We start from the raw sequence: 15227 nt of genomic DNA on the forward strand, positions 1-15227 counted from the left end.
TTGGTGTTCTGCAGCTCTATCTATATAGATTCCACATCATCCAAGCTAATGTCTTTCCTAATTATTGCATTAATCTCCTCTTTAACCAGCAATGCTACCCCACCTCCTTTTCCTTTTATTCTATCCTTCCTGAATGTTGAATACCCCTGGATGTTGAGTTCCCAGCCCTGATCATCCTGGAACCACGTCTCCGTAATCCCAATCACATCATATTTGTTAACATATATTTGCACAGTTAATTCATCCACCTTATTGCGGATACTCCTTGCATTAAGACACAAAGCCTTCAGGCTTGTTTTTTTTAACACCCTTTGTCCTTTTAGAATTTTGCTGTACAGTGGCCCATTTTGTTCTTTGCCTTGGGTTTCTCTGCCGTCCACTTTTCCTCATCTCCTTTCCGTCTTTTGCTTTTGCCTCCTTTTTGTCTCCCTGCATTGGTTCCCATCCCCCTGCCATATTAGTTTAACTCCTCCCCAACAGCACGAGCAAACACTCCCCCTAGGACATTGGTTCCGGTCCTGCCCAGGTGCAGACCGTCCAGTTTGTACTGGTCCCACCTCCCCCAGAACCGGTTCCAATGCCCCAGGAATTTGAATCCCTCCCTGCTGCACCACTGCTCAAGCCACGTATTCGTCTGCGCTATCCTGCGATTCCTACTCTGACTAGCACGTGGCACTGGTAGCAATCCCGAGATTACTACTTTTGAGGTCCTACTTTTTAATTTAGCTCCGAGCTCCTTAAATTCGTTTCGTAGGACCTCATCCCTTTTTTTTTAAACCCATGTCGTTGGTACCAATGTGCACCATGACAACTGGCTGTTCTCCCTCCCTTTTCAGAATGTCCTGCACCTGCTCCGAGACATCCTTGACCCTTGCACCAGGGAGGCAACATACCATCCTGGAGTCTCGGTTGCGGCCTTAATAATTACCTTTATTTATTAAGTTTGAGACCAACGTTTTTCACTATCAAACTGAATTTGAAATTCTAACAGGCTATAATCACTCTTCCCTAGAGGATCCTTTACTGTGAGATTAATTAATCCAATCTCATTACACATTACCAGATCTAAAATAGCCTATTCCCTGGTTGGATTCACAACGTATTGTTCTGAGCAACCATCCCGAATACACTCCATGAACTCTTCCCCAAGACTACCTTTGCCAATTTGATTTGTCCAATCTATATGAAGATTAAAATTGCCCATGATTTTTGCAGTACCCTTTTTACAAGTCTCCAGTATTTCTTGATTTATACTCTGTCCTACAGTACAGCTACTATTAGGGGGCCTATAGACTACTCCCACCAATTAATTACTTCCCTTATTATTTCTTATCTCCACCCAAACTGATTCTACGTCTTGATCTTCTGAGCCAATATCATTTCTCACTATTGCACTGATTTCATTCTTTATTAACAGAGCTACCCCACCTCCTTTTCCTTTCTGCTTATCCTTACAAAATGTCAAATATCCCTGAATATACAGTTCCCAGCCTTGGTCACCTTGCAACCACGTCTCTGTAATGGCTATCAGATCATATCCATTTACTTCTATTTGTGCCATCAGTTCATCTATCTTGTTACGAATGCTGCGTGCATTTAGATAAAGAGCTTTTAATTTTGGCTTTTTACCATTTCCCCCCACTCTGACTCTACTTTCAGAATAAGAGGTCGCCCATTTAAAACGGAAATGAGGAGGAATTTCTTCTCCCAGAGGGTCGTGATTCTTGGGAATTCTCTACCTGAGAGCTGTTGAGGCAGAACCCCTCCCCCTCCCCACTTAGATTAAAGCCCTATCTACTATCTACAGCCTTAGGTATTAGATTCGCCAGGACACTGGTCCCAGTATGGTTCAAGTGAAGCCCGTCCCAATGGAATAACTCCCTCTTTCCCAGTACTGATTGCCAGTCCCCCATGAATCGAAACCCATTTCTCCCATACCAATCTTTATAGCTTGGTAATCTATATTTTTTCACCGCCTATTTTGTAAAAACAGGAAGCAGATTATCCCAGTTTATTGAGCCGTATCTGCTCTACAATTTCCAGCTGGCTATTTTTGAATGCTCTACAATTGAACACATGTAATACCTGTATTCAAGAATAAAAACCTATGAAGATGATCTACAATTAATGTTCACACATGAACTGTGCAAGGAGTAGGGCATGATGAGTTTTAAGGCCTTTTCTCATTCAAAACTTTATGTTCTTAAAGGGACCATGTTACAACCACGATATTATGGCAATTATATTTTGCATGCGACGCGAGACCATTTACATGAATTCTAAATTATACTGAAGTGGTAGAAAAGCTCACCTACATATACAGAGCTACAATAGGAATTGAGCGGGAATCTAGATAGTACCCATGAAGGATAGATTGGCATCATATTAAGAAGGGCTCTCAGTTATCTCCTCATTAGATGTTGTTGTATTTATAAAACAGTGGTGAATAATTTTATGAAATATTTAACTTCTTGACATGACAAAGATTTTGACACACCCCTTTCAAAAAAATATCACAAGCAAAGAAACAAAATCTTGGCACACCTCGAAAAGTTGGGTCCTCCTTGTTGCGGCATTCTGTATCATACAGCCTGACTACACCTTCTTCATTTGCTACTGCAAGGACCCAATGTAACTGCTCTGCTGTAAGTAATCATGTTAAACCTTGTTAAAATCAGTCAGCACAACAGCACTGTAACAGCAGTCCTTTTTACATGGAAAGCACGACTAAATTACACAAGAGAAAACCAGGAAGGGATCTTCCAATTTTGTATTAACATATATTAGGATTTAATTCCACTCCTTTATACAATTTTATGCCGCTTCTTCTCGCTGGACGGGCAGAAGTCAACTCCAATGCTCGTCAAAACAGTTCTCAACTGAAGCATGTACCTTAAATAAATTACACTTTCGAGCCTTACAGTTGGCGGATTGATGTGTCAAACAGCGCTACAACTCAAACTACTCACGACATTTTGAATGTCCAATAGGCCCCCTAACAGTAGCAACTCTGTTGGTCAGAGTATAAACCAGGAAATAGTGGGAGCTTGTAAAAAGGGAACAGCAATAATCATGGGTGATTTTAACCTCCATATTGAATTGTTCAGGGTAGCCTTGAGGAGGAGTTCATAGAGTGCATAAGGGACGGGTTCCTTGAGCAGTACGTAACGGAATCAACCAGAGGGCAGCCTATCTTGGATCTGGTCCTGATTAATAAACAATCTCCTGGTAAAGGACCCCCTTGGAATGAGTGATCATAGCATGGTTGAATTTCAAATTCAGATGGAGGGTGAGAAAGTTGATCTCAAACCAGTGTACTAAGCTGAAATAAAAGAGACAATGAACGTATGAGGGCAGAGTTGGATAAAGTGGACTGGGAAAATAGATTAAAGTGTAGGACAGTTGATGAAGTGGCGTACATTTAAGGAGATATTTAACAACTCTCAAGAAAAATATATTCCAGTGAGGAGGAGGAAAGGGTGTAAAAGAAAAGATAGCCATCTGTGGCTAACTAAAGGACGGTATCCAATTAAAAACAAAGGCATACAAAGTGGCCAAAACTAGTGGGAGGACAGAAGATTGGGAAGCTTTTAAAAGCCAACAAAGAATGACTAAAAAAAATGATTAAGATAAGATAGACTTTGAAAGTAAATTAGCACGAAATATAAAAACAGATAGCAAGAGTTTCTATAGGTATATAAAAAGGAAAAGAGTGACTAAAGTAAATGTTGGTCCCTTAGAGGACGAGACCAGGGAATTAGTAATGGGGAACATGGAGATGGCAGAAACGCTGTACAAATATTTTGTATCAATCTTTACAATAGAGGACACAAACAATATCCCAACAGTGGATAGTCAAGGAGCTATGGGGGCAGGGTGGGGGTTGGGTGTGGGGGGGGGGGGAAGGAACTTTATACAATCACAATCACTAAGGAGGTGGTACTCAGTAAGATAATGGGACTAAAGACAGATAAATCCTCTGATGGCTTGCATTCTTGGGTCTTGAGAGGTAGTGGCAGGGATAGTGGATGCATTGGTTGTTATTTACCAAAATTCCCTGGATTTTGGGAAGGTCCCAGCTGATTGGAAAACTGCAAATGTAACACGCCTATTTAAAAAAGGAGGTAGACAAAAAGCAGGAAACTATAGACCAGTTAGCCTAACATCTGTGGTTGGGAAAATGTTGGAGTCTATTATTAAAAAAGCAGTAGCAGGACATTTGGAAAAGCATAATTCGGTCAGGCAGAGTCAGCATGGATTTATGAAGGGGAAGTCATGTTTGACAAATTTGCTGAAATTCATTGAGGATGTAACCAACAGGGTGGATAAAGGGGAACCAGTGGATGTGGTGTTTCTGGATTTCCAGAAGGCAGTTGACAAGGTGCCACATAAAAGGTTACTGCACAAGATAAAAGTTCACAGGGTTGGGGGTAACATATTAGCATGGATAGAGAATTGGCTAACTAACAGAAAACAGAGTAGGGACAAGTGGTTCATTTTCAGGTTGGCAATCAGTAATTAGTGAGATGCCGCAGGGATCAGTGCTGGGACCCCAACTATTTACAATCGACATTAACGACTTGGAAGAAGGGACCGAGTGTAATGTAGCCAAGTTTGCTGACGATACAAAGATGGGAGGAAAAGCAATGTGTGAGGACACACAAATCTGCAAAAGGACATAGTGAGTGGGCAAAAATTGGGCAGATGGAGTATAATGTTGTAAAGTGTGAGGTCATGCACTTTGGCAGAAAAAAAAATCAAAGAGCAAGTTATTATTTAAATGGAGAAAAATTGCAAAGTGCTGCAGTACAGCAGGACCTGGGGGTACTTGTGCATGAAACACAAAAGGTTAGTATGCAGGTACAGCAAGTGATCAGAAAGGCCAATGGAATCTTGGCCTTTATTGCAAAGGGGATGGAGTATAAAAACAGGGAAGTCTTGCTACGGTTATACAGGATATTGGTGAGGCCACACCTGGAATACTGCATAGTTTTGGTTTTCATATTTACAAAAGGATATTCTTGCTTTGGAGGCAGTTCAGAGAAGCTTCACTACATTGATTCCAGAGATGAGGGGGTTCACTTTTGAGGAAAGGTGGAGAAGGTTGGGTTTCTTCTACTCATTGGAATTCAGAAGAATGAGAGGTGATCTTATCGAAACGTATAAGATTATGAGGGGGCTTGACAAGGTGGATGCAGAGAGGATGTTTCCACTGATCGGAGAGACTAGAACTAGAGGGCATAATCTTAGAATAAGGGGCTGCCCATTTAAAACAGAGATGAGGAGGAATTTCTTCTCTCAGAGAGTTGTAAATCTGTGGAATTCGCTACCTCAGAGAGCTGTGGAAGCTGGGACATTGAATAAATTTAAGACAGAGATAGACAGCTTCTTAACCGATAAGGGATTAAGGGGTTATGGGGAGCGGGCAAGGAAGTGGACCCGAGTCCATGATCGGATCAGCCATGATTGTATTAAATGGCGGACCAGGCTCGAGGGGTTGTATGGCCTACTCCTGCTCCTATTTATGTTCACATGCGTTAATACTCAATGTAATCAAAGGACGACATGTATTTGAATCACTGATGCATTTTAAAATCAGATTATGTAGTTAATTCTTACTCATTATCCCCATCAATACACTGAATACAAGTTGTTGTTGTTCAACAACATCTGAGGCACTAGTTGTTTGCTTTGCATAATCAGATTGTAACTTCAGGTATGTGGTAATCAAACTTGCAGCTTCTAACTAGTACTAGAATTTCAAATTGTATTGAGACCCCAAACTAATGCCTACTCTCAACTATTGCAAGAGATGCACTGCACAGAACTTTTAAATTAAAATTAAAGTGATGCAATAAGTGTGTATGGCCTCTTTCTGTGCTGTCAATTTCTATTATTCTATGTATGCAGTCAGTCGTCATTACAAGCCCTGAATAGGTCAATTTACCTGTAGACCATAAGCAGCCAAAAGGAGGAACTGGTACTCCGAGGTCACCATATGAAGTGAGTTCATCCTGTCGATTACATTGGTAATATTGCAGCAACGTCTCCAAGGGGTAGCGGTGAGGCTCTAATGGGAAAGATGAAATTATATTGAAACTGATGGAAAAACAAACAAATGTTTGAATAACTTAATACAACTTTCTTTTGTATCAGATATCCCACACATGCAAGTTTACAGCAGTCTGTACAGAAATTAGGCACAAAGAACAGTATCCAAAAGGAAATTTTAAGAGAAATCCTTTACCAAGTTATTGAGTTGTATTTTTGTTTGACGTCACCCCCCCTTTCCCAAACATTAGCCAGCCATCCTTCAGAGCCACACTCAAGTGGCCATTACTCATGCATGAGCCTCGAGGGCATCACAGCTGAACCCAATGTTGTCCTCATCCAACATTAACATTTTTCAGCAGGATTCACTAGGAAAAAAAAAATCAGGAAAAGCAACCAGTATTATTTTTCTCCGGGCACAAGATTTATTGTAGCACCTTTAGTGCACCTCTACTGAGAGGAGATAATGTGGACCCTTCCTGCTTTGTGTGGCTCAATTCCAGTTCAAATCAGGTGGCAAGTACATAGCCTATTGGGGAACAGTTTTAATTATGTGTCAAGTAAAAGCAATTGCATATTGGGACTTTCCTCCAGCTTCATTCTGCACTATTAAACTAACTACGACTAGAAATAAATTGAGAGCTGAAAGACAAAAAGCAGATAGTGGCACAAATCACAAAATGGTTTTGTTAAAGGAACATACGAAGATGTCTAACAGAAAAAGACTAGCTGTTTCATCGAGCCTGTACCATACCGTTATGGTGCATCATATACCCCATAGCTCCACATCCATCAGCAACAATGTAATTATCAAAAGCATATTTCTCAGATAGAAAGTTTACACCTTAAAATATAACATAAAATATCCATGAAAAGTACAAACGATTTGTGACAACTCCTAACTTGGAACCACAGAGCACAAAAAGAGGCCATTCAGCCCATCACACCTGTGCCGGCTCTTTGAAAGAGCTATCCAATTAGTCACCCTCCCCTGCACTTTTCCCATAGTCCTGCAAGGTTTTCCTTTTCAAGTACATATCCAATTCCCTTTTGAAAGTTACTATTGAATTTACTTCCACCACCATTTCAGGTATCTATTCCAAAAATTTCTACTTCAGCTCCTTTTGCCAATTATCTTAAATCTGTGTCTTCTGGTTACTGACCGACTGCCAGTGGAAACAGTTTCTCCCCATCAAACGCCCTCGTAATTTTGAACACCTCTATTAAATCTCCCTTAACCTTCTCTGATCCAAGGAGAATAATCGCTGTTTCTTTTGTCTCTTCACATACAGATCCCTCATTTAAAACATAAAAGTATTTTCCCCTTTTGTAGTAGGTTAAAATATACAATTTCCTAACACCAAGTAAAAACTAAAATTATTGTTCCCGCTTCAAACAGGATTCTCCTACAGCCTCCTATTCAAAAATAGCCAGCTGGAAATACTCAATCCTGGTTATTTCACGCAATTACATAACAGCTTCACCAACTCCTCAATGGCCGAGTCGGAGTAATGCGCACTGTATATCTTTAGAAAATAATCTTTCTCGTTTAAAGCCAGTAACAAATGAGACCAATATCGTAAATAAAATAATACTGCAGTTATTTTAAACTTGCATAGAGCAATATAGCTGCTTGACAATCGCCCCGAATTTTACAGCCACATGCATTTCAAGCAATTACGCTTCAGGAAGCTTTTACTTTTAAAATCAATAATCGGAACACATGAAAGTCGAGATTATTTTATATTCAAGTGTAACAAAACTTAAAGAACTTATGGAAACATTCTGATTAATAAAATATAAACAAAGCACGACTACAGGAAAAACTTACAAACACGTCCTGATTTTTTTTTTAAACTACAACATCCCTTGATGAAAGAACTCAAAGGCAGCCTCTCACCCCGCTTTTTGTTGCAAACCCTGCTATTGAGCACAGCGCGGAACAGCATCTTCACTCGGGGCGGCTGAAATTCTTACTCTAATCTCCCGCGCGCTCCACTCCGCAATCAACCTCCCGCCAAATAGACGTCACGCACTCTGATTGATCCGCGGCCGCCGTGCGGAAGCGCGTCATAACTCGATGGCGGTGGCGGCCACTTCCGCTCCAAGAGCATTACTGGGAGGAGGCGGTTGGACGAGTGAGGGCTCGAACTGTTGTTATGGCGCTAGCTGCATCCAGGCCGTTTTTGTCAGAAGGAGGCTATGGCGAGCAGGAAATGGATGCCAACTCTGCACTGATGGAGTTGGACAAAGGTACCGCCAGAGGAGGACGAGCTGGAACCGGCCCGTGTCTGTCTATCAGGCGGTAGCTGAGCCGCCCAGTTCACTCCTGAAACACATTCCAGTGCGGCGTGGAGCTGGGTTTATAAAGTCCGTCTGGGTTTTGTTTTGTTCTCTCTGCAACACGTTCAGATTTTAGCTTTTGACGGTGGAGTCTGTGCAATTGGCTGTAAACTCTTAACATGCAATTCCAATACGGCAGGGTAATGCAGGAATTGAGGGATGCGAATTGATTCTGTGATTATTAGTTTCAGACCAGTGCCGCATTCCACATTATATCCACAGCCTCAATTATTAGGAGTGGTACTGGCTCTATTGAGATTAAAAATGACAAAATTTGATGCAAATTGTCCTTAAAAATAAACGCAATTCTGTGCATCCTAAATGGGTTTATAAAAACGTTTGGAATCTGACATCTCTTTCCACAGCAGACATAATCTTGACTAATCGGTTTCATCTGTTTACCGTTTTAATTTTGTAAATAAGTTTTGAACATTAACTAAATGCGGTAGCAGGGATAGTCAATTCGTTTGACTGGAAGTCCACTGATCACAAACTGGACGGTCTGCACCTGGGCAGGACTGGAACTGATGTCCCAGGGGGAGTGTATTTGCTAGTGCTGTTGGGGAGGATTTAAACTAATAGGGCAGGAGGATGGGAACCTATGCAAGGAGACAGAGGGAAATAAAATGGGGTCAGAAGCAAAAGGTATAAAAGAGAAAAGTAAAAGTGGAGGGCAGAAAAATCAAAGGCGAAAATCAAAAAGGGCCACATTACAACATAATTCTAAAAGGACAAAGTGTTTAAAAAAACAAGCCTGAAGGCTCTGTGTCTCAATGCGAGGAGCATTCGTAATAAGATGGATGAATTAGCTGCGCAAATAGCTGTTAACGGATATTATGTAATTGGGATTACGGAGACATGGCTCCAGGGTTATCAAGGCTGGGAACTCAGCATCCAAGGGTATTTAATATTCAGGAAAGATAGACTGAAAGGAAAAGGAGGTGGGATACCGTCGCTGATTAAAGAGGAGATTAACGCAATAGTAAGGAAGAACATTAGCGTGGATGAGGTGGAATCTGTATGGGTAGAGGTGCGGAACAACAAAGGGCAGAAAACGCTAGTGGGAATTGTGTACAGACCACCAAACAGCCATAGTGAGGTTGGGATGGTATCAAACAGGAAATTGGGGATGCCTGCAATAAAGGTACAGCAGTTATCATGGGTGACTTTAATCTACATATAGATTGGACTAAACAAACTGGTAGTAATACGGTGGAGGAGGATTTCCTGGACTGTATACGGGATGGTTTTCTTGACCAATATGTCGAGGAACCAACTAGAGAGCTGGTCATCCTAGACTGGGTGTTGTGTAATGAGAGAGGATTAATTAGCAATCTTGTTGTGTGAGACCCTCTAAGGAAGGGTGACCATAATATGGTGGAATTCTTCATTAAGGTGGAGAGTAACACAGTTAATTCAGAGACTAGGGTCCTGAACTTAAAGAAAGGAAACTTTGACGGTATGAGATGTGAATTGGCTAGATTAGACTGCGAATTATACTTAAAGGGTTGACGGTGGATAGGCAATGGCAGACATTTAAAGATCACATGGATGAACTTCAACAATTGTACATCCCTGTCTGGCGTACAAATAAAACTGGAAAGGTGGCTCAACCGTGGCTTAAAAGGGAAATTAGGGATAGTGTTAAATCCAAGGAAGAGGCATATAAAGTGGCCAAAAAAGCAGCACACCTGAGGAAGAATGGGAGAAATTTCAAATTTAGCAGAGAAGGACAAAGGGTTTAATTAGGAGGGGAAAAATAGAATATGAGAGTAAGCTTGCAGGGAACATAAAAACTGACAGCAAAAGCTTCTACAGATACGTGAAGAGAAAAAGATTATTGAAGACAAATGTAGGTCCCTTACAGTCAGAATCAGGTGAATTTATAATGGGGAACAAAGAAATGGCAGACCATTTGAACAAACACTTTGGTTCTGTCTTTACTAAGGAAGAAAAAAATAACCTTCTGGAAATACTAGGGGACCGAGGGTCTAGCGAGAAGGAGGAACTGAACAAAATCCTTATTAGTCAGCAAATTGTGTTAGGGGAAATTGATGGGATCGAAGGCTGATAAGTCCCCAGGGCCTGATAGTCTGCATCCCAGAGTACTGAAGGAAGTGACCCTAGAAATAGTGGATGCATTGGTAGTCATTTTCCAACAGTCTATTGACTCTGGATCAGTTCCTATGGACTGGAGGGTAGCTAATGTAACACCACTTTTAAAAAAAAAAGGAAGGAGAGAGAGAACGGAATGATCGATCGGTCAGCCTGACAACGGTGGTGGGGAAAATGTTGGAATCAATTACTAAAGATGTAATAGCAGTGCATTTGGACAGCAGTGACAGGATCGGTTCAAGTCAGCGTGGATTTATGAAAGGGAAATCGTGCTTGACAAATCTTCTAGAATTTTTTGAGGATATAACTAGTAGAGTGGACAAGGGGGAGCCAGTGGATGTGGTGTATTTGTACTTTCAAAAGGCTTTTGACAAGGTCCCACACAAGAGATCAGTGTGCAAAATTAAAGCACATGGAATTGGGGGTAATGTACTGATGTGGATAGAGAACTGGTTGTCCGACAGGAAGCAAAGAGTAGGAATAAACGGGTCCTTTTCAGAATGGCAGGCAGTGACTAGTGGGGTACCCCGAGGTTCAGTGCTGGAACCCCAACTATTTACAATATACATTAATGATTTAGGTGAAGAAATTGAATGTAATGTCTCCAAGTTTGCAGATGACACGAAGCTGGGTGGCAGTGTGAGCTGTGAGGAGGATGCTAAGAGGTTGCAGGGTGACTTGGACAGGTTAGGTGAGTGGACAAATACATGGCAGATGTGGTATAATGTGGTAAAAACAGGAAGGCAGATTATTATCTGAATGGTGACAGATTAGTAAAAGGGGAGGTGCAACAAGACCTGGATGGCATGGTACATCAGTCATTGAAAGTTGGCATACAGATACAGCAGGCAGTAAAGAAGGCAAATAGCATGTTGGCCTTCGTAGCAAGAGGATTTGAGTATAGGAGCAGGGAGGTCTTACTACAGTTGTACAGGGCCTTGGTGAGGCCACACCTTGAATATTGTGTACAATTTTGGTGGTCTAATCTGAGGAAGGACGTTCTTGCGATTGAGGGAGTGCAGCGAAGGTTCACCAGACTGATTCCTGGGATAACAGGACTGGCCTATGAAGAAAGACTGGATCGATTAGGCTTATATTCAATGGAATTTAGAAGAATGAGAGGGGATCTCAGAAACATAAAATTCTAACGGAATTGCAGGTTTGATGCAGGAAGAATGTTCCCGATGTTGGGGAAGTCCAGAACCAGGGGTCACGGTCGAAGGATAATGGGTAAGCCACTTAGGACCGAGATGAGGAGAAATTTCTTTACTCAGAGTTGTGAGCATGTGGAATTCTCTACCGCAGAAAGTTGTTGAGGCCAGTTCGTTAGATATATTCAAAAGGGAGTTAGATGTGGCCATTACGGCTAAAGGGATCAAGGGGTATGGAGAGAAAGCAGGAATGGGGTACTGAAGTTGCATGATCAGCCATGATATTGAATGGTGGTGTAGGCTCGAATGGCCTACTCCTGAACCTATTTTCTATGTTTCTATGTCAGTGACCCTGTGATCTGGAGTTCCCAAATGAAGTATGTTGAAATTGTGCTTTATAATATTAGCAAAAATACATTAAACAGGTTATTTATATTATATATCACAATTTCAAGGGTCAACGCCAAGCAACACTGACATTTTACAACTGCCTGGAGATTTAAAGCAACAAATTATTTTATTTTAATTAATTACTAGTTTGTGCCAAGCTACAACTTTCACAAGAAGTAAGTGCTTTTCATAATTAAAAGATTCTCACCTGTTTGCTGCCTCTTGCTTCCCCTCTGCCTTCTTGGCTCTTCTCCTCCCTCCAAGTTCATAGGTTCATTCTATCTGTCCCCCCCTCTCCTCCAGTCCATCAAGCCACTCTTCCTTCCTTGCTTCCTGCCTACTTCAGAGTTGCTGCCTTCTCTCTCCCTGTTCAAGGAGGTGCTTTTTTTCTCTCACTTCCTTGCTCCAATTCTTTTCTCCCAAATACCCACCCGGTTCACAAAGGCTCTCTTCTGCTCAGACAGTTTGTGGAGGCAATGTTATTCTCTTAATATGCCATTTAATGACACTCTTGACTCCTTGCTTACACTGCTGCTTTGTTTGAGTTTCCCACCTGGCTGTGGATGAGAATCTCCATCAGATATGAAGTCAGGAATTTGCATTCACAGCCTATAGAAGAGTTAAATCTCTGAGTAAATCAGCACTGACGGGAAAAAACCAAGAATGGCAGTAAGTGACAAATTAGGGAATGGAGAATTACAATGTTTGTGGGTGCGATTTCATGATGTGTGTTTAATCATAGAGCGTTTCATTCCTGGTATCTCGATTTGGGCTGGGATCTGCCATTTGAGTATACTCGAACGTCTGTTTAATATATGCTGTATGAATTTAAAGCAGTAGAACATCACTGTTTATTGAAACTAATTGTGAAATAATTTAAAAAAATATATATATATATATATTTTGGCAGGATACATTGAGACCATGAGTTTTAACTTTTAGTAATGACTCAAAGAATCTGCATCCAGGAATGGAGGTCAGAACTGTTTGAAAATGGAACACATGATTTAGGATCTTGATCTATGCTGTAAACAAATCTGCTGTATTTCACATCCTTCTCAAGAAAGATCCAGAACTGTGTCTTAAAAAGTACAAAAATGTCACAATGGAAAGAAGTTGTGATTCTGACCTGATTTGTATGTTAAATAATACAAATCTTAAAAAGTTGGACAGTGAGTTGATAGATCAATGTAATGTTTTGTATTTTATCTCTTAAGGGTTGAGATTAGGGAAACTTGGTGAGCAGTGTGAGGCAGTTGTTCGTTTTCCAAGGCTGTTCCAAAAGTACCCATTTCCGATTCTTATAAACTCAGCTTTTTTGAAACTTGCAGACATCTTCAGAGTTGGGTAAGCATTGCAATCTCTTGAAAGGATAATGTCAATTATCTATCATTTACTTTTTTTATAGTTATTTTAGAAAATGGGATTTAATTAACCTCACTGTTTTCCTTCTTTAGAAACAACTTTTTGAGATTGTGTGTACTGAAGGTGACACAGCAGAGTGAAAAGCACTTGGAGAAAATTTTGAATGTTGACGAGTTTGTGAAAAGGGTCTTTTCAGTCATCCATAGCAACGATCCAGTGGCCAGAGCCATCACTCTCCGGTAAGCAAAATTTCAGTAAAGGGTCAAAACCTGCTGTGCTTTTGAACCAATTGTATTTGTGGTGACTTTACGGATAATTAGCCAAAATAAGTAAGTAAATCAAAATTGTACAAAACATTCGGGAAGTAAACCGCATGGTAGTCACATTGACTTCTGTAACTGTGATAATTGATAAAGCTGTTGAGTATGTTATTTATTGCAAGAGATGTATGACATATTAGCCATAGGATTTCCCAGTAATCAACTGCCAATTATTTCTCAATCAACTTACACTAACAGCCACTGCTTAAAAAAACTGGCCTCAACAGAATAAAATAGTAGTGCATAAATATATATTTTTTAAAGGGGTAATTTTAAGGTGATTTATTTTAGTTTTCTTTCAATTGTAAGCCCAATCAAGTTCTTCTCTTACAGTTGATATCATCTACACCCTTTGATTGGATTATGGCTTGGTACTTAGTCCAGGTAACAGTCATCTGTCTAGTATATACTTGCCAGATAATTTTTCCGTTTTCATCTGCAATCTACTTCTTGAACGTTAAGTACTGTACTGATGTTACAGTTATTCCTTTGGTGTGAGTTCAAAAAAATCAACTGACCATAACCTATAAACAATTTTCCCAACTATTATTTATGTTAAATATATCTTCGAGATTTCAAGTCATCTAATGTAGTTTCTGGGTTGATAACATTCTAACTTACAAAAGCAATGCTCTTGTGATCTATAAACTAATGTAATCCCCATGTTAGATTCCCACTTTGCAGGCTGACAAGATAGCTGTTATTTATTTTCATGTGTGTGCATGCATTTGTATTTATGTCAATCATTGTGTACTTAATCGGTGAAAATATGATTCACTGGATTGTGTCCTTTTGCAGAATGCTGGGAAGTATGGCTTCTATTATTCCTGACAGAAAAAATGCTCATCATAGCATTCGGCAAAGTTTAGATTCACATGATAATATCGAAGTGGAAGCTGCCGTTTTTGCTGCCGCCCATTTTTCTGCACAATCCAAGTAAGTACAGCTAGACCTTTTGTGTGTCATTTATATCTGCCACAAAGCTGATGTTTTAGAACAATTACATCTCAATTCTGATTTAGTTGAGATGCAAGATCATTTACATTCATTCATATAGACATATATATCTAAATATAATTGCCCTCAGCAAAACTGATAATATACATAGGTACTTTCTGTAACCCTCCAGAGACTATAAATACAAATAGCATTACAATAAAGTGTAGTTCAGAAATAGAGATTAAACAGGGAGAAATGCAAGGCAGACTAAGATGGGTTTCGAGTGCATGTGCGTAATTGCATGGCGGGTGGTAAATAAGGTTTGTGAGTTGCAGGCACAAATTGCACGTGGGATTATGATATAGTTGCAATAATAGAGGAATGGGCACTTAATATTCCTGGTTACAAAGTTAACCTGTGGAATTCCCTACCGCAGAGAGTTATTGATGCCAGTTCATTGGATATATTCAAGAGGGAGTTAGATATGGCCCTTATGGCTAAAGGGATCAAGGGGTATGGAGAGAAAGCAGGAAAGGGGTACTGAGGTGAATGA

General features: G+C 40.4%; 2 protein-coding genes across 4 annotated transcripts in view; one reads left to right on the plus strand and one right to left on the minus strand.

Moving 5' to 3' along the window:
• Window positions 1-8072, minus strand: part of dtl (denticleless E3 ubiquitin protein ligase homolog (Drosophila)) — a 43474-nt gene extending 35402 nt beyond the window's left edge. For both annotated transcript variants that reach the window (XM_070889509.1, XM_070889508.1), the window contains exons 1-3: window positions 7952-8072; window positions 5948-6070; window positions 2545-2643 (exon numbers count right to left, since the gene is read on the minus strand). In XM_070889509.1, coding sequence (XP_070745610.1) covers window positions 2545-2643; window positions 5948-6070; window positions 7952-8000 — 271 coding nt within the window. In that variant the 5' untranslated portion in view covers window positions 8001-8072. The remainder of the gene's footprint in view (window positions 1-2544; window positions 2644-5947; window positions 6071-7951) is intronic.
• Window positions 8073-8167: 95 nt separating this feature from the next.
• The window catches only part of ints7 (integrator complex subunit 7), a 79256-nt gene continuing 72196 nt past the window's right edge, over window positions 8168-15227 (plus strand). Inside the window, exons 1-4 of one of the 2 annotated variants that reach the window (XM_070889510.1) lie at window positions 8168-8304; window positions 13268-13397; window positions 13508-13654; window positions 14534-14671. In XM_070889510.1, coding sequence (XP_070745611.1) covers window positions 8211-8304; window positions 13268-13397; window positions 13508-13654; window positions 14534-14671 — 509 coding nt within the window. In that variant the 5' untranslated portion in view covers window positions 8168-8210. Of the gene's footprint in view, window positions 8305-13267; window positions 13398-13507; window positions 13655-14067; window positions 14120-14533; window positions 14672-15227 lie in introns of those variants that run through there. The other variant, XM_070889511.1, reaches the window with a different exon arrangement.

This window comes from Pristiophorus japonicus, chromosome 9 (genome assembly GCF_044704955.1).
Source record: "Pristiophorus japonicus isolate sPriJap1 chromosome 9, sPriJap1.hap1, whole genome shotgun sequence".
Taxonomy (NCBI): domain Eukaryota; kingdom Metazoa; phylum Chordata; class Chondrichthyes; family Pristiophoridae; genus Pristiophorus; species Pristiophorus japonicus.